Raw genomic sequence first — 20,429 nt, 5'->3', positions numbered from 1 at the left:
AGCCAATTGACACCCTAGGATGCAGACAATGCCATACCTATGCATATCCCAAAATGTTCCTACAACTTCGTACAGAATCTAGCTTGGTTGGGGTTGTTCAAGAGTGTTGCATTGCAAACCACCACAGCCAGCAAATAACAAGGGGGAAGAGGAACTGAATAAACATGACATTAATAAAAGTTCAGTATCTTAAGGGGTGCTTGATATCACGGGGTTGCTGAATCCTTTTGCCACCATATACGTTTAATATAGGCATTTTCATTTTACCAATTACCATAATCCTACTTGATTGGACTAGTTCAAATACAATAATTTATACTGTTCTTTATCTCATATTATGTGAAAATCAATTTTGGAGGAAAACATCATTGGAATATTTCTTGATTAGGGACACATTGTCCTATATGCGCTTATGTGTATATTACACAACAATGACATTGTACTTTGTGTTTAATATTATTTTTTTCACAAGTTCTAGTGATTAAATAAAGTAAACACAATACACCAAAATACCAAACACCTCTTTAGACTAGTCTCTTAAATCTTAGGTCAATTAAATTGGAAAATTGTAGATGTGAATGACATTTTATGTGCCCCCCCAAACAAGGCTGGAGTTTGGATTTTAGTTGAGTCCCAACAAATAAGGGGAAACAAGTTGAGTAGGAAACCTTCTTTCTCTTTCTAGTTGCTTTACTTATTTTTCTTCCTTGTCCTTTTTGTAGGAAACCTCACACGAGGTTGGGATTGAATTTATAGTAGTTAGGGAACCTGCCTTGGTAATAACTGGCCTTGATAGAACCTGCATTGGTAGAATTGGCTTAATTAACCTTGGTAGAACCAACATTAATGGAACTGAAACTGCATAGACTTGGATCAAACCTGATTAAACTTATTAAAACCAGCCTTGGTGGAACCAAAATTACCTAACCTTAGAACTGAGCCTGTCTTAAAATAAATTACAAAATACTTTGAGGATGTGAAGAATTGGATCCAAATAGTAATGGTTACAAAGGTCACAACCTTACTTAATCATTGAATTTAGCCAATGAGTTTGAATGATGGATTATGTATTAATTGCATTATATTGTTTGGGCTAATTGTGGATAGTATTCTAAGTTGCATTGAGATTGCATTCAACTAAAATGTGAAATGTGTGTAGAAATGGATTATGGATTAGTAAAATTATGTGGTATTATTTATGTTTTTATAAAATGTCTTATTTTTCCTTGAGATTGAATGACTATGGATTTGAAATGTGAAATGTTTATGATAAATTGTTATCCAAAACCAAAGCTTAAATTGTTATTATTACTATTGTTGTTGTTGTTATTTAATAACAGGTTTTGTGGGTGGACCTTAGAACCAACCTTGGAACCACCAAGGCCATAACCAATTTTGATAGGGTAGGTTTTGGTTCCAAAAATATTGAATCAACCCTAAGTGTTAGGTTATAGTTTTTGCCTTAGAATTGAATTGAACCGAACCATGCTCACACTAATTAGAATCATTGGTGGGGGGGGGGGGGGGGGAGAGAGAGAGATCCATTACAAGTTGAATGGACTAAATTGAGCCAACAAAATGAAAAAGACATGGGTTGAAGTGGTTAGAAATGGTTTGATGGTCCATGGTTTAACAATTGACATGACATTCAATGAAACAAGAGAATTCATGTAACCAGCAAAAATCATGTTTTATGAACCATTTGACCCCATTCCTTTCACGATAAGTTATTTACATGGGTATATGCATTTACTCGGGTAAGTCTTACTTAAGAAAATGCTACTTGGGTAAGTATATTTATCACATTCTCTTGCCAAATGGGTAAGTGAGCGAATTTCCCAAAGGACATCATTTTTTGTTATGGCTAAGACATTAATCCTACATAGTTTGGCCTATTCCCCCCTCCTCTATGGGTAAGTAACTTATCCACCTCCCATGTGATTTGTTGGTTTCGACTCATGATGAGCTTCCTTTTATTGATGTTTCTGCTTTGAATTAATTTTCAAAACCTTGATATAATTATTTGTTGAAAAATGAAGAAAAGAAGTTTGCCTTACAACATAAGAAAGGATAAGACTAAAATAATTATGATTTTATCTACTAAAAAACAAAGAAATAATTCATTGAGTTCAGTTAAAGTCACTTCAACATGTATCCATGGCCCGTAAATGAAAGAATCATAATATATACACTTAAACCAATCAAAGTTTTTTTTTTCTAATTATTTTAACAAAACACCTATATTATATAATTGCTTTAGATTTTTATATTACAAGTTATACAAGTTAAATATAAATATCATATATCATATATGATTAATATTTTAATTATATATGTACATAATATGCTGCTCTTACACTATTACTTAATAATTGCTTAGGTTGATATTTTAAATAATTGTTTTTTTAGATTAATCACAAGCAGCCACCATACATTTAGGGGTGATAAAACTTAGCCACGCGAACTTTGTTTTGCGACAAAGACCTCCCAAAACTTCTAGACTCTGAAACATTGTCCTTGATTTGCTAATATAGGGTTTGTGGTGAAAATTAAATTACAAAATTGCCCAAATGGGATTCTATGGGTTTCACAGAAAAAAAAAAACTATCTTTAAAGCACAGATCGTTCTCATTCTCATGACGGATTTTGTCGAAAGAAAATTGAGAGAGAAACTTGTAGGCATTAAGATTTTAGAAAACAAAGTAAAAAAATTTAAAATGGTCTCATGAAATAGTATAAAAGGTAATTTAAGGTTTTAGAAACATTTAACAGAACATTGCATGAAAAATCTGTTGTGATTGTTGTTGCATGCAATCCGATTACATAATAGAGTTTGAAATAAAATACAAAAGATTTGACTATGATATCAGAAAGAGTTTGAAATAAAATTTTCGAGATTCCAACATGGTGTAAACTATTATGTTAGTGAATAATAGTTATTAAGGCTCAGTTTGGAAGGAGTATAGATACAAATACGTAGAATGCAAAACCTTACATTTTGTTTTATTTTGTATATATTTGATTATTTATATATTTGTACTCCTTCCAAACTGAGCCTAAACTATGGCTTTTTCAACTGTTGACTGGGGTCAAGGTGGGTTTTAAGAAAACCCAAAATTCTAAAGTAACACAGGATGAGACGGGGATGGTATTTATCCACCTGCCTCAAGTTTGGTCCCTAAACTACCTCAATTAAAACATTATATAAATAAATTGTATATATAAATATATATTATATTACATTATTTTTTAAATGGATATGTTAGAAGCTACTTCCCATAAACCAAATCAATTACATACCCTTCTAAGGCATAAAGATATTAAAATTTGTAGAAGAATTTATAAATAAAACAACTTGATCAAGTTTTATGAGGAGTTTACAATATATAAAAAAGTAGAAGAAAGCTAATCCAAAATGGTTGGGGAGGGCAGGGCAAATTTGGGATCCTAATTCCTTATGGGGATGAGGTAATTGGGATCTGTTTCTTCTAGAACGCTCTTCACACCAATCTCACAGTATGTTTCATCCACACAATGTGAACATCTCCTACACGAGTTTGGATTTTTTACCTACGACAACTCTACCTGCATAACATTACAGTCTCACATGGAAAACATCTCATTCTCTTACTTGTTAATATGCACAGGGAGATATTCCCAATGCATGGAAGTAGTGTTTTGTGGGTAGGCGTGGATAGAGTTCTTGTGGGCAAGAGATCCAAAGTCCTCCCAAGTCCAGCTTTTCTACCCATGACAAATCTATCCACACCTACTCACGTAATAACTCAGCCACACATGAGGAATATCTCATCCAGAGTCTTCCCATACTTTCATGTTATTATTAATGGGAGATGTTACAATGTTGCTGTGAGGAGCAAATTCGGACTTGGATGGGATGAGACTTGGATTTATAGCCCCATGGGTACAGGGTAAGGTACAAAAATTGTCATGCTCCGTTGCTATTCCTACAACTCATAAGCTTATAATGCATTCTTTTTTTAATTTTTTTTTTGAGGGGGGGGGGGAATTCCCAATCAGTACCCTGTACTTTGGCTCGAGTAACAAATTGGTCCCTGAACTTTAAAGTGCGACAATCGAGTACCCGAACTTTGAAATTGTGACAATTCAGTACCTGCTGTTAACCAATCTGTTAATCAGCCGTTAAGTGACATTTGAAAAGTCAAAAATGCCCTTTGAATGTCTTATAATTCTCTTTAATAACCATCCAAACGTTGACACAAAGCTGAACAATCCCAAACCCTAACATCTTTTATTCATAAAAAGTTAGTGACTGTTTAGAAGAATCTAGAATTTGGGACTGTTCATTTTATTGTCAATGTTTAAATGGTTGATAAAGAGAATTAGATGGCCTTTGAAGGACATTTTTAACTTTTCAAATATCACTTAACGACTGATTAATGACGAATACTAGATTGTCACATTTTAAAAATTTGGGTAATGAATTATCATATTTTAAAGTCCAATGACCAAATTATCACTCAAGCTAAATTACAAAATACTATCGAGAATTTTCTCTTTTTTTTATTGATTAAATTCCAAATTTCCACTAGGACCAACAAGAGACCTTACCAACCACCTTGTTGGCACCTTGCATGATGAAATCGTATTTGGATTGGCATGATGGTGTCGGCACTCCTTAGTGGCGGGGCAAAGTGCTGAAATCCAGAAGTTCTGAGTCTTTCTGTGCAAAACAAATTTAGGGGGTTAAGTGTTACGGACCCCAAAATGCAGGGTGACTTTGGTGAAATTTATCCTCTTTAATTACGGTGATATTTTTGAATCCTTTTAATTATGATGAATTGATGATTGATGACCACGGGTTACTGGCTAGCCCTGCATAATAATCTTCCGTCGACCATGTCCGTTTCTCCTGGAGGCTGATTATGGTTGATGTTTTATCTCGTGAGAGCAGATGGCTAGGCCAGCTGTGATGGTTAATGTTGTAGATGTCTACATATCTGTCTGGTGTCTACTGATTCTATTTATTCTCCAAACCTGGTTCAGGAATCACAACCTCTTCAATCTCATTCTCAGGTAATATTATTTCTTCGAAGTTTTGATGGATCGGTAAATTCATTATGAACAGAAAACCAAAATTGCATTTTCGGTTTCTTTATTGCCATCATCCTTTTTTTTCCCATTCCCTAGTTCGAAAGGATGCTATACTGCTAAAAGAATATGATATTTGAGTTGCTTACAACACTTTATTTATTTATTTTTATTTGTGTTCATCGAACTTCCATATACAAGTCTTACCAAAAAAAAAAAAAAAAACTTCCATATACAAGATGATTTCCTTGCTTTGGCTACTTGCTTTTTATTTTACTTTAACAAATTTTCTTTGTATTTCGTTTGTTATAGAAAGTCTGACTTCATTTAACTCGAGTGTCGATAGCCATTTTCCACAAATGGAAAATTTGTCATGATAAATATTCCTTGAATTCATTTCAATGAAAATTGGGGTTTTTTCATGACTTTTACTTTTTATGAATGTGGCAGGCATATAATCTGAGCTATGATCTGGAGTCCCTTCGAGACAGTGTTTGGTGAAACTCTGGCTCTCCTAGTTGCCAAGATAGCCGATGTTAGGGATGCATGAAGTATGACCTCATTGTCTCTTTGTCTGTGCCTTCCATTGTGGGTCGGGTTTATATCCATCCCAATAAGCTATTTCTTTAAATAGACTGTTTGAGCCGTCTTCTCTGGCAAATCAAATGGAGCGTGGGAGCTCTACTCAAAGTCTTTCGAGTAGAGGCGGTTCTGGTATGTGAATCCTAGTAATTAATTGATTTTCATTTTCGGTGCGTGGGACTTGTTTGATTGATGGAGTTTTTAAAGTACCTCATTTGATAGATCATGAAAAGTTGCTACCAGTGGCATATTGATTGGCATGGTGCTTGTAGATGGGAATGAGATCCACTATTCTATCTTTCAATGGGTCCTGGCTAAGAGATCTTATATACAAAATTTGATGTGACTGGATGTATTTTTGGAGGTCAGAAATAATATGGGGAGTGGTACAGCAAAAGAACTAACTTGGATGTTTAAGATCACCAATGTTATTATTATTATTTTTTTTTGAAAGACAACACATGGCATTGATTTTGGAATTTAACCTTTGAGAGGACCAATTGAATGGCTTGCCCAATGTCTTTACATGTCTGTACATCGCCATATGTATTGGTAAGCATGTGCAGCATGGCTGATACCAAGAATCCTTGGTGATATATTGGTCTTATGGTTCATATAAAAAAACTTCCTCTTTGTTGATATCTTTAGCTGAAATTAGATGACCCAGCATTTCTTACTTTATCCTTTCTTCTTTCTGGATGCAGACATGGGAAGCAGCCGTTATCTGATAGAGTCAGGGTTCTATCTCACATCATTAGCTGCAACAATCTTCGTTGCAGCACTTATAACAGTTGGGGTTTTGTTTATCACTTTGCTGGTAGCATTAACTCTCATGTTACAATCCTGTCAAAGTAGGAATTCTGGGGTTGTTCAGCTCCGGGAAACAAGAGTTGAGTATGATTATTGCAAGAGTTTTACTCTACATGCGGAGCTTAACAACTTGGAAGTGGCCGAGTTTCCAACAATATGCAAGGCACATGCCATTTCATACATCAAAGAAGGTCAATATCTACGAGATTTGAATTTCACCATAATGATAGCTGAGAACTACTTTAGTAATTTGACACCACAGGATGATGGGTTGGATGTTATTTTGATTGATATAGATGATATATTTCCATCTAATCCTCATCGTGCCCATCCCTTGCTGTTCAGGTAATTTTTCTAAGACCACTGTCTTATGATGCCGATAGCATTGTTGGACTCTTTTGTCTACCTTCTTGTGAAAATTACTGTTATGCATCATAAATGTAAATGAATCCCATAAAAAAATCATAAATATAAATGGAATCTAACTTCAAAATTGGTCGTTTGGTGGTTATTTCACTGCTATCATACAAAAGAAATAGTTGTTTATTTATTTATTTTTAAATTCATAAAGGCATACCACATGACTTCTAAATCATCATTATCAGGATCCAACACCATGAGAGTTTGGCAAAAGTTTTAGTGCTGGCTGTCAACCTGATACAACCCTCCTCCTTTATCTGGGCTTGGGACCATATGAGTTCTAAATGCTCATATTCTCTCATTGGATGCATATGTCTTACTACTGTTGTGAGAACGTATGACCTGATACAACCCTCTTCCTTTGTCAAGCTCAGCTTTTTTTGTTCAGTTTTGTCCGTCTTAGGCTTTCTTCTTCCTATGATAATCATCAAGTGAATTGAGAAGATTATTAAGGACTTGCTTTAGGAGCTTGGGGCTTCAAAAAAGGATTATTTGGCGAATTGGGTAATGGTTTGTAGGAGAAAGGAATACTAAGCATTGTCTTTAGGCAGAACTAGGGGTTAGAAATACTATTGGCATTTGGTTGTCAAGAGTGTATATGGATTTGACCAGACAGGTTGGGACTCCATTCAACTATTGTGATGACCCTAAGGTGCCCTTGGAAACTATAATGATCCACATTTTTTTTTTATTTATAGATTCATCAGGTATGGTTCTATTTCTAACAGGTGAATTAGGATTATTGGAGGTTGTGGAGGCGTTTATTTTAATAAATTATTACATATCTGTGGTGGTTGTGTAGCTTTGGAAGTATATTGGGTTTATGTGTAAATTTTGGGATTGTTATGTTTGGACTTATTTAAGACATCAGTGTATTGGTTTAGAGATGATACAGTGAGAGGAGAGGGTTGGATGTATTTATATTCTTCAGATTTCTCATACCAGAATGACCCTCCTCATGTTGATGGGCCTTGTGGCCAAACCATGTAAATCTAGTTTCTCTCTATTTTTTATTTTCTTTGTTTTTATGGTATTTTCCCCACTTCATTTTTTCTTTGAAAACTGATAATGTGTTGCATTGTATTGTATTAATGAGAAACTTCAGCACCCATGGTATTTTCCCCACATGATCTCTACAGGTTAGTTATCATTAGCCCTGCTAGTGCTAGAATGTCTTGAATTAGGGGCACAGCCCATTGCTTTTGCATTTTGTTTTTAACCAAATCTTTGTGTCTAGTAAAAGCAGCGTGTGTGGCTAAAAAGGTGCAAAGCCAGGGTTCTAACCCTTATATGACTGAGTACCCAAAATGCTCAGGGTCTTCTTTCTCTAGTGTGGCAATGATTAAGAAGAGAAGTTTCTTGTTCTTGGTTTTGTATGCATAGCCAAAGCAGGGCGAGAGAGTGTGAGATTTGGGACTGAGGTTGTGAGAGCAATTAGAGAGTGACTCTATGATCTCCTAGTATTTTTCATAGTGATTTTTCCCGGATTATCTTCACTTGTGGATGTAGGTCAATGACTGAACTACATTAAATTCCTGTGTGCTCTTGAGTTGCTTTATTTTTTCTGTTTTTTCCCTATTTCTCTATCTGCCAATCAGTTTAGATCTTTGTTTTGTCACTACAAAATACAAATTAGTATCAGAGCATCTGGGTGTTTGATTGATTGTATTTGTGATGGTGGCAAGAGCCGCATCAGCGGTGAAATATGAAGTAGAGAAATTTGATGGAAGAAATGATTTTACTTTGTGGTGTATCAAGATGTGCACCCTGTTGGTGCAACAAGGGTTACTCAAGTCACTGAAAGGGAAGGAAGCTTTACTGGTGATAATGTCAGAAGACGATAAGGAGGATCTCTTGGACAGGGCACATAGTGCTTTCTATTCAATTGTGCTTATCTGATGAGGTTGTTGAGAGAGGTTTCAGAAGAGACTACGACAGTCAGGTTGTGGCTCAATTTGGAATCTCTGTACATGATCAAATCCCTGATGAACTGGCTGAAACAACGATTGTACACTCTCTGGATGAAAGAAGGTATGTCCATCAAAGATCACCTTGATGGATTCAACAGAATAATTTAAGATTTGAAAAATATTGATGTGAAAATTGAAGATGAGGACAACTCTTATTCTGTTATGTTTGTTACCTCCTTCATATGATCATTTTATTGATCCTATTAGATAATTAAAACCTATTCAGGGACCTCTCCCAAAAGCTTAAGCTTTTAGATTGAACTGTTCCATGAGATGGTATATTGGTATTAGAGCCTGTTTGTCCAAGTGGTCCAGTGTCCGATCCTCGTCACCCCCATTATAACTAATTAAATTTCAACACAAGGTATGAGTGGGCTTGTGTTTGTCCATGCTTCAAGCTTGATGGGCTTTCGAGGAAGGGGCATGTTAGAGAAAAAAATCCATTTAGGGAAGTCCCTGAATAGGTTTTTTATTCTCTAACAGATGCCATGTTATATGGGAGAGATAGTATCTCTTTGGAGGATGTTAAAGCAGCCTCAAACTATAGGGAGTTGAAAAGCGGGTGCCAGAAAATCATGTTGAGAATCAGGCAGATGGCTTGATTGTTAGAGGTAGAACAAAAGAAAAAAGGGTCACGAGGTTGGGCACATTAGAAAAAAAATGTTCAAAACACAAAAATAAGGGGAAAAAGAAAATTGAAGAGACCTTTGGTGCTGCAAATGTTGCTAGTGAAGGGGAGAGTTCTGATGATGCTGACAATGTTTTGGCAATGCCTGTTAGTAGCTCAGGTGATGATGGATTCTTGATTTGGCTTGTACCTTTCAAATATATCCCAGTAAAAATTGGTTTTCCACATACAATGGTTGAACCACGTTAAATTTTGTGCTCTTGACTCTTGAGTTGCTTTATTTTTCTATTTTCTATTTGCCAATCAGTTTAGATCTTGGGTTTGTTAGTACAGCAAGTGTAGGATTCGGACATAAATTAATCATTAATGGTCTTCATCAAGGTTTGGACTGAATTGATTTGGAGTGAGTTACTGCAATTGGAGCAAGTTCCAGGATTCTCAGCTGAGTATGTGATTAGGAAAGAAAGACAGTTAATGCAATGAATTTGTTTAAGCTGAAAATAGCATTTAATGAGGAAGAGCATTACAGGACAGAAGGATTTTCCACTAATTTTTCTGAGAATTTTGAGGGTGTTATATCAAGTTTTCAGGTCTGGAAATCTCAGAAATTAATCTTGCATGAATTGTGATCCCATAGTTCATTGATCTTAAGAATCTCAGCAGGGGGATTTAGATTCACTGCATTTTCTTATGCCCAAATTTCTGGTTGGTCTACTTGATCACTTGTCAGGCCTCAGGGCATTTTCTGGATTGCCATTTGAGGGTCTTTAGACATAACTCAAATACTTTTCTTATGAAGAGGTAGTTTTTACAGGACTACTAAGATTATTTTTACATTTCTGGATCATTTTTAAAAGCTGTTATGATTGGTTATGGCTTTTCATTTTTTTTTTCTGAAATTAATCAGGTTATTTTTTGTTTTTCATAGTTGACTCCTTGGGTTTGGACTTTCATCAGCTGGGATCTCTAGAAGGGTCTATAGGCTTGGTAAAGAACAAATCTGGAAATCAGATTCATATATTTTCAGTAACTTTTGGATGATTCCTTCAGTTTTCTCAATACATTTGGACCTGCCATGGGCAGCCCTAGTAAAGCTGTCATGCTAGCAGCTCAGGCATTAGATAAGGTTCCTATTTTGAATTTTCATTGTTTTGTTTGTGAGCAAAGTAAGAAGACTTATGAAGTGGGTATTCTGATTTGGTGGATTATTACAGTATTTGGTTGATTGCTTTGGTATCTGGTTCAATAACTCTGTTGGCTTCTCTATTTGGTAGCTTCTTCTTCTTTACTTCTCCAGTTTGGTGTTCATGCACTGGTTTCATGATTGTTGACTCTCCCTTGGTCACTACTGGTTTTTTGATATGCTCTCTACTTGTTTGATCTGGTTTATAGGATTTTTTTTTCTCCAGTTGGTTGCCCGATGGCAACTCTGGTTTGATAATCTGGTCCCGTTATCTGTTTTTTTCATCTCTCTGGTGCTTGGGCTCTGATGCAGTGATGCTTACGTTAGTTTCAGTTATTTCACTTGTTTGACATGGTAATGTGTTGTGCTTCTCCTGGTTTGTGATTGTGGTTTGGTGATTATAGGTAGCTTTCTGTTTTGAGCATCTATTGGTGTTTTATATAGAGATTTTTGGAAGCATTTGATTGGTGCTTCACCCAGTGGTTTGGTTGGTAATTCTATGCCTGAGTTGGCTTTCTGTTGGCCAATTCCAACTTTTTGGCCTCTTCTGTTTTTGTTTCCTCCAGCATGCTATATTTTGTTAAGTTCCTTCTTGATATTCAACCTTAAAAACTCAAGTTGGTTCACTATTTTGAGTTTGAGGGAGGGTGTAGAAGATATGGTTGTATCTGGTATTCTGGTTTCTCTTTTAATGATGATACTAGCGAGGGGGGCCCTGCTTCGCAGGGGCTAATGACAGGACAAATTGCTCCTTAACCACTTGGTATAGAAATCTCAGAATTAGAATTGTGTGCAAATGGCAAAATGGAAGTTTAAATAAAATAATATTTTTTTTCAATTTTTTTTTTGTATGTACTTGTAAATAAAAGAAAACTTGTTGCAAAATTGCATTTCTTTTCAAAATTAATCCAAAAAGAAAATAATTTTTGTTTCCTATAAAGATCAAAATAAAATTTAAAAATCAAAAAAATATTTCACTTATGCAAAGCCAAAACAGTAAAGTTTTCCCTCCAAAAAGGCTATTAAATCTCAGAGCCATAATTACTTAATTTTATTAGTAAAGAAGGCCATTGAATTACAGAACTATAAATACTTAATTTATTAGTTAATTTTATTAATTTCTATAAAAGGTAAAAGCTCAAATATAAATTGTACAAAATGTTGCTAGTGACAAAATTGATAAGAGGTTTTGTGGTATTAACCCAAAAATCTTAAATATACCAACTTGTTTTAGTGATCTAGATTCTAGAGGCAGGGTATCCTGAGTTCCGTGTACTCATGAGGTAAATTTTTGCCACAAATAATGCCATGAGTTTCTCTTGAATGTGGCTATGTTTTGTCCACATAATATATATATTGGCATTTAGGTCAGTTGTGTTAATAATGTTGTTAAAACTAAGCTTACTAAGTTTTTTGATAATTTAAAATTAAGGTTTATGTCTTGCAAGAAGAGAGGAGTTGAGGAGAAAGTGAGAGGTAAAAGATCTCACATCTAACTAAACCTTTAACAAAATCAAGGTTTCATTAAGATTATGGTTTTAATTAAGGTCTTAATATTAAGTTTTAATTTAGGTCTGTTGTGAGAAGAAAGGGGTTGAGAAGAATTGAAAATGCAATCATTATGACGTAGGAGGAATATCATGATCTATCCACTGGATAAATCAAATCCTTTACTTTGTGTATCCAGTTGTTTATCCAATGAATAAATCAAACCTTTACTTATGTACCAGTGTACCACCAGGCAGCAGGAATACTGTGATCTGTCCAGCGGATAAATCAAATCCTTTACTTTGTGTATCCATCTGTTTGTCCCACCAAGCAGCAGTTTATCCGGTGAATAAATCCTTTATTTTATATACCCAATGGATAAACGAGATTTTACATGGGAACCTTTGCATGTGTGATTTCTACACGTGCAGATTCCATTTTAGCGGATGGAGAACCTTGACCATACACCATTTTGTATTAATATGAGAACCTTGACCATACATACATAGTTTATAGTACGGTAGTAGCATCTAAATGTGCAAATGTCATGGCAGGAGCAGGGTCAGTCAAATCGTCCGCAGGTACATAAACTGCTTGAATAGAAGTTATGGACCCCTCTTTGGTCGAAGTAATTCTTTCTTGCAAAGAACCCATTTCTGTACTAAGGGTAGGTTGATAACCCACGGCAGAAGGCATTCTGCCATAAAATTTCATTTTGTTTGGAAGGTTAAACAAAACAAATACAAATCAAATATAGAATAAATAACTATTCTATTATTTCTATAATTATAGAATAGTTAGAACTAGAATACTAGAATAATATAATTAAGTGAATATTATATTAATTTAATATAATATTCTATATATTAGATATCTATTAGAAATAGATTCTATCTAATCTATATTAGAATGATTACTTAGTAGTAGTTATAACAATTCTATTCTAATTATTAGAAATAATATTCTAGAATATTAAATTTAGTTTCTATTTTTTAATTTATAAATATAAAAATATATTTATATATAACTATTAATATTATATTATAATTATATTAGTAATATTAACTAATTATAGTTATTTTATAGTTATAACGGGTCGGCCCTAAGGAAAAGATAAAATAATTTAAGCCATCACCATGTGGTATTAGTTTAGGGATTGGAGTGAGGAGAGGTTGACTGTGCTTATATTCTCCAGATTTTTGTAGTGGATTGGTCCCTCTTGTGGATGTAGGCCTCGTGGCCAAACCACACAAATTTGGTCTCTTTCTCTTTTTCTTTTTCTTTATTTTTTGGTATTTTCCCACTTGATCTCTGCTGGTTAGTAGGAGAGACTTCCCCCGTTTAGGTGCCCCAGACTTTACAAACCCATTAATGACTTTTCAAGTCAGATTTATATTGGGACTTTGGTTTTAGAAGGGTCAATTTGTGATCATTAGAGTGATAAGGTGATTGACCTCATAAATGCTTTAAACTATGTTCCTTCTTCCTGGTGAGTATGATCTTAGGGTGTAGTTATTCAATTTGTTGGATAGTTCTCCCTCTTTTCTCCCTTAAGCTTTTGCTGATAAAGCCACTGATGACTCTTTAAGTCAGATTTATATTGGGATTTTGGTTTTAGAAGAGTCACTTTGTGATCATTAGAGTGATAAGTTGACTGACCTCATAAATGCTTTAAATTTTGTTCCTTCTTCCTGGTAAGTATGATCTTAGGGTGTAGTTATTCAATTTGTTGGATTGTTCCCCCTCTTTTATCCCTTAACCTTTTGCTGATAAAGCATTGTGGATGTGGTCTTACTTTACAAATCATTAAAGCCCTTATGCTCAGAAACAACCCTCAAGATTACAATGTAGGTGAGATGCTTTAATGAAGTTGGAAATCTTGGTATCTTTCCCCTTAGGTGTGCATTCTTTTCCAGGGAAGTGGCTAGAATGCTTATCATCTATTGCTAGCTTGTTCTTTATCAAATGCCATATGAAACCACCTTTTTCCCTTTATTTGGATCCCAATGGGTGCCCAACTGACCTATTGGATCTTTTGTACTCCAATTTCCTATCACCATCTACTCGGAGAGGGAAGATTCTACAGAATGCACATACTTTTCTTTGGAGTGTGTGGGCAGAAAGAATTTCAAGAATCTTCAATGATAAGAAGTAGGATGTAAACATAATGGTAGACCTTGAAATCATTATAGTTGCTCAATGGGCTTAACAAGAGGAAGGAATTCAAGGGTTTAACTGAAGTATATCATTAGAAGGCAGTGTCTGGTAGCCCTCATAGTCAGCCTTTTCCTAGTATGGGAGCCTCTGGGGCCAGATAGCTGAAACTGAAGTTTGATGAGTTGCAACTACGGACCCCCAGGTGCTTTTAGAGGAGAAACTAGACAAATGGTATTGATATTTTGAGGCCGGTGTCCTTTTGTTGCTACATTGACTGAAATTGGGTTCTCTTGGGGAATGGATTGCTTGCTTGTTGAAGGTGACTGAAGTAGTAATTGGATGGATGGCTTTAGATTCTGTTGTTCCTTGGATCCTCCTACATTATATTAGAGAGACAAGAACATTGGCTGCTAGGATGAAAAGCTCATTCATCTGCGTCCTTAGATTGGCTAACCATCTAGTGGGTTTCTTACCAAGAGGGTTGGAAGGATTCAGTTTTATCAGGGGGTTGCTGGTTCGGGGAAAGTGTGATTTTGTTTGATTGTATTTGTTTAATGTGTAATAGTGGTGTATATCTTAATTCTCTGTTTGTCCCCTCTTTTGTGCACCTTCTGGAGGCAGATATGTGCATAAGTCTCTTTGATCATAGATGCTGATATAAAGGTTGTTTTTTCTATCTTCTTTGATACAGATCTGGCCAACATGATGGGAGTGCTTTGACTGAAGAAGCAAAGTATATTGCAAACATGCTTTCTCTGAGATTGCAAATGAAGCTCCGATCTAGCGGGTGGTCTTTGATTTTTATCACTAGAAAGCCAGAGAAACAGCGTAATGATACCACAAGAGAACTCATTTCTGCAGGATATGTAGGGTGGTCATCTTTGATCATGAGGTAAGATGCTCAATAGCTCATGTCCTTTTATGTAAATTGACAACTAGATGAATCAGGGACTAACTATCAAATTCATTAAATGCTAGTCTGCATCAATCCCCCTACCCACTCATATACACCACACACAAAAGGAAACATCAAGTAAGTGGGTTAACTTGTTTGAACAAGTGAGGAAGCTTTTAAGTAATATTATGCAGCTATGTCTCCAAGTTGCACTGGTAGTCTATTGAATTCTCAACTTTCTGGCCATGGTGATCATATTCATGGCTATCATAGCCTCCATGAAGAAGTTCATGATGGGGTACCTACATATTGCTTTTACGAGCCTTGGGGTGTTGCCAATGGGTCCTTTAAGAAGTCCCAAAACCTAGCCAGAGTTCACCCCAACCTCTCTACAATGTGTATCTATATAGATTTCTCAGGTAGTTAATGTAGCCTTTGTGTGTGTTTGCCTGTACTATAAGCACAATAGTTAAAGTTATCGACTGATTCTGTGATATTGAATCCATTATTGCATCTTTAAAACCAAAAGTGAAGAAAGGAAGGAAATTTTGAGTTTAAAACTTTACCTTTGAACAGGGTACAAAGAGCTTTTGGACTCCTTAATGTGCATGCATTTTAGTTTCTTTGGTTGTGAGATTTCTTCCTTGGACCATCTAGTGGTTAAGATTCCAACCTTAAGAAATGACCTCTCTTTTGAGTTTTGACTACCATTGGTTGTCTCAGTGTTTTAAAAACACAAGGCGCAGGGGTCAATTTGCGCTTGAGGCGCAAGGAGCAAGGCGAGGCGCACGCCTTTTTGAAGCAAGGCACAAAAATACAAAAAAATGCTAAAAAATAAAAAAAATGTCAGAAAATTCAAAAAAATAAAAAAGTTCAAAAAATATTAATAAAAAATATAAACTTAAAATTTAAAATAAATGTTTTAAAAAACCTAATATCTAAAATTAAAATACATAAACATAAGATGCAAAGCATATTCAAATGAGAATTTAAAAATAAAATCAAACATATAAAACATTTTCAAGCATGTAAAACCTGTAATCTCTTTTTTCACTCAATTGCAATACTTCAAGTAGCTAATGTAATGTAAAACATATTACGTTCCTGATTCTACGAGCCGCTTTTGTGCCATGCCCCTTGAGTCAAGCCCAAACAAGTCCACGTTAGGTCTTAAATTTTTAGTTTTTGCACAAAAAATAATGATTTTATAGTTTTAATTGCTTTTTAAGAAGACATTTTATTAGGATGAATGAATGAACAACATTACCAAATTGGGGGTTCTCGGAGCCCCTGACCCAGCCGCTATGTTCAAAAAAAGAAAAAAAGAGTCAAATTTTCAAAAGGCGCACGCCTGGGCTGGGGCGCAAGGCGCATCAGGCGCCCCAGGCGTGCACATTTTGAAAGGGCTGCACCTAGGAGGTGCCTCGCCTGTGTGCCTAGGCGCACCTTTTAAATCACTGGGTTGTCTGTCTTTGTTTCATATGTTTATATGTACATATTCTGGCAGGTAGAGTTCTCTGGTTACTTGGCATCTTTAGTCCTTATCTTGAGCTTTTCAACTTCTGATCAATAATCACTTTTAGATTTACCTTGTTGTCAGAAACTTCAACATTTTCTTTTCTTTTCTTTTCTTTTTAATGAGAAGAAACCTCAACAACTTAATCCTTTGATAGATGCTGGAGGCATGACTGAACCAGACTTACCTCATTCACTTTTTCTTTGCCTTTTGTTGATTTCTAACTTGTGCTGACCTGGGTGAATCTTTAGTTGGGTATACTTGGTGGATTTAATAGGGCCTTTTGCATCTGTGGTCCCTCATGTTTTATGCTTTTAGCAATATTATATATTCTCCATATGTTTTTTAAATATTGTTAACTATCGTCTTTACAAATTATGAGAAAGTAATTTATGTACAACACAGTAGTATCTTGTTAGGCTGGACATCATCCACTTAACCCCTTCTATGTTACATTATAACTTCCAAATATCTTTCATTTTTACTACCCCCAATAAATTTGTTCCCTGTTTACCCCTTGTTTAGTGAGTTAGCTGTGCCATTTGCTGATCTATGAAACCACATGAAAATGACCCTACCCTTATAATTTGGTTTTCTTCTCTCATAGTATGTTGATGCTGCCACATCCCTCGAGTTTTTTCTTGTAGCCAGTTTATTACCATTTTTGAGTCTCCCTCCACTATATTTTCCATATCCAGCCTTCTTCAACCACCATATTTCTCTATATATTTTCTGAATTAGCATTGATCCCCCTATGTTTTATAGATTGACTGTAATGCCGCCTCCTGTTAAGAGCAACTTGAAACCATTAATAATCACAAAGTAACAAAACTGCCCTTAATCCACCTGAAATTCATTATGGAACAAAATCTATGTACTTTTGTTTTTATTTTAATTCAGAAATCTTTAAGTTTATGTTTTTTTTTCCTCTCTTTTTTCCATTTTGAAACCCTAAAATCCTCTGATATGGAAATAAATGAAAACAAAAGAATTGAGAAAATGAACAACATAATGGATTCTAAATTAAAAAATATAATTAATCTTATTCCCTTTTTAATTTCAGTGGTTTAAGGATGATTTTGTCATTGTCATATCATTATTTGAACTTAACAGTTTTAGGTTGCTTTTAGCAACAAGGGCACAAATGAAGTCAATTTGTAAAATGTAGAGGGATCAATGAAGATTGGAAAGGATGGGGGAAGTATACAAAATTGCAAGGACATGGGAATTATAGATGCAGAAAAGCCCATCTATATATTCCCCATAATGGTCTGATTTGTAAACTAGGATATGTCGACCCCATAACTGTTCTTACTTTGATAGTGAAAATAAATTCATTAAAGGAAAAAATATACAAAAAAGATTAAGGAAAACCAAAAGAAAACAAAGAGGCAGTCGTAAACCGCAAGGCCCATTCTCTAAACCCCTGCTATACCATCAACAAATACCTAAGATGTCCCAAAGACCACACTCCCCCTCCCAAGACACTGCAAAGAAATCCCCAGATGACTAAAACCTTCATAAAACAGATCAATGGCTCTACCCTAAAATAGAATTCTTCCCTCTTCCACCTTTTCATCTGCTCTTATTTCATAACCAAACCCATTACCTCATGGTTTGTCATTCTGATCGGTACCCCATTTTTTTTCCCAAATGCATGGTCTCTTTTTTTTTTTAGATGTTCATGTGGTATTGTTATAAGTGTTTTAAGAGACTGTCATCCACAAGTTTGGTTGAAGATCATTCGTCTTGCAGTTTGGATGACGAAATGCAACTGGATAGCTGGGAATTCTTTTCTAAAAGGAGAACAGAATTACGGAGTCGAGGCTTCCGTATCACAAGCATTATTAGCAGCAGGATGGATGCTTTAACAGGTCCATGCTTAGGGAAACGTAATTTCAAGCTTGCAAATCCGAATTCTATTCTCTACATGCTAGATCCTCAGAATGGAACATTGGAACAAATACAGTAAAATGCGTCTCTAGGTGATTTGTCATTTATGCCGATAAGGAATGGTCTATTGTAAAGCCTACTGTAAATATGTAACTAACAGATTTTTTTTTTTTTTTTTATTTCATGAATATGTTATATGTTCATAATCTAAACCTAATTAGTCAATTACCCAAGGGAGAATAATAGTATACACGATTTATTTGCATCTATTTCCAAGAATGAAGTTTTTGGCTGCTAAAGTTTGACTTTATAGAGATTCCAGTCTGTGCGTGTCCTATCTCTAGAAAACTCAGATTTTGTCCCAAAGAAAGCTCTTGGCTTTATTTTATTGAATGAACTTCTGCCATTGTACTTTCGAAGCCCATAGCTTTTCTTTAGTTTGGCTTTTGCATATGCTCTCCGAAGTCCGAACATATTCTTCTCTTAAATCTGGTAATGGATTTTAAGCTTTTAAAAGTAGAAGGCACGAAAGCATCGTTGGGCTTCTTCAATTAACTTTTGGCTGGACTTATGTACCTTTCACTCCTAAATTGTATAGCAGTTTATACTCCATATATTCATACATGTCACCATAAAAAAGTCAACAACTAATGCGAAATTGCTATTCGTTTCACTAAAAGCAAGCATGATCCTGGATCATGAATTAGGTCATTCATGTAAAGGGAATAACATGTAAGAGTAGAATGTTCAGAGCACACAAGCAAAAGCCAAACCGAACTTCTCTTGCGAAAGGAGAAATTCAGCAGCAAATGATACAACTGTTTCAACTTTTGGCCTTGGGTATTTAAGTCATTGGCAAGAACTAAGAAGATGGTTCCCCAATGTCACACAACACAATGATTACTTTTAATGTTGGAAGTGCAAGAAAAAAGAACAAAGTTTTAGGGAGAATCTATGATGCCGGAAATATATGATTCCGCAAAGTCTTTGACCAATTACAACCCCTCTGAATAAATCCAGCTGATTGGTTACTTGCTTTATGTTTATGATACCGATTGATTGGTTGTAAGTTTTTCCGTTATCATGTCTTTCCGGCATGATTCAATATTTAATTTTACTGTGTACTTTCCAGGCTGATCCCCTACTGTTGGATCTCGTTTAACATATCACTCAAAGTTAGGGCTGCAAGTTGGGCTGGGTTGAGGCCAACCTTAACCCAATCCTAAGTTCTAAACCCCCAACCTGACCTACCCAATCCTAATCCTAACCCTAACTAAATTCCTTCAACCCTAACCCAATCCAACCCGAAGTCAACTTTGGGTTGGGCTCAGGTTGGGCCTAACCCAACCTTCTTCCCATCCCTTAATATCTCATAGAACTTCTTAATCTCAGATCTTAACTCAACTTTCACTACATATATTAATCCTATGTTTTATTAGTTGATGTTTTTATTGGTTCTTTAAGTACAAAATAAAAAAAAAAGTGTTTGAAATGATTATAGTTTATTATGAGTTATAGCTTATAATGGATCTTTTATGGGCAGTAAGCTATGGGTGGCAAACAACAAAGAGGAGATAAAGAATAAAATATTCAAAAAACATAAAAAATATTATTAAGGTTTTGGTATTTACAATTAGGACTTAGTGAAGTGGTTATCTTAAAAGAAATAAATGATATAAATGATAGTATGTAGTAGGGGCTATACAACTATCATGCATATAAACAAATCAATGTATGATATCGGGTCAACCCGATCCAATCTGAAGTAAATTCGAATTCATAAATTTCAACCCTAACCCTAATTCGAGCATCAACCT

At 35.2% G+C, this 20,429-nt stretch overlaps 1 protein-coding gene across 1 annotated transcript; it reads left to right on the top strand.

Annotated features, from left to right (window-relative positions):
• Positions 1–4,812: 4,812 nt before the first annotated feature.
• Positions 4,813–18,881, top strand: LOC104597020 (uncharacterized protein At2g39920-like). The gene is made up of 5 exons (XM_010258394.3): positions 4,813–5,055; positions 5,521–5,784; positions 6,357–6,807; positions 15,000–15,200; positions 18,475–18,881. Exons 2-5 carry the CDS (start codon positions 5,736–5,738, stop codon positions 18,689–18,691), a joined length of 918 nt encoding a protein of 305 aa, XP_010256696.1. The 5' UTR covers positions 4,813–5,055; positions 5,521–5,735; the 3' UTR covers positions 18,692–18,881.
• Positions 18,882–20,429: the final 1,548 nt, after the last annotated feature.

Source organism: Nelumbo nucifera, chromosome 2 (genome assembly GCF_055504915.1).
Source record: "Nelumbo nucifera cultivar China Antique chromosome 2, China Antique-T2T, whole genome shotgun sequence".
NCBI classification, from domain to species: Eukaryota; Viridiplantae; Streptophyta; class Magnoliopsida; order Proteales; family Nelumbonaceae; genus Nelumbo; species Nelumbo nucifera.
The sequence above is the reverse complement of the archived record's forward strand: the minus strand, read 5'-3'. Positions and strand labels throughout refer to the sequence as shown.

What these genes read in the sequence shown, in the direction of transcription:
- LOC104597020 (XM_010258394.3), top strand. Translation starts at nt 5,736, where the DNA reads ATGGAGCGTGGGAGCTCTACTCAAAGTCTTTCGAGTAGAGGCGGTTCT. An exon ending in GCCCATCCCTTGCTGTTCAG is followed by an intron (nt 6,808 to 14,999) that starts GTAATTTTTCTA and finishes TCTTTGATACAG; the next exon opens with ATCTGGCCAACATGATGGGA. An exon ending in TGGTCATCTTTGATCATGAG is followed by an intron (nt 15,201 to 18,474) that starts GTAAGATGCTCA and finishes TTCGTCTTGCAG; the next exon opens with TTTGGATGACGAAATGCAAC.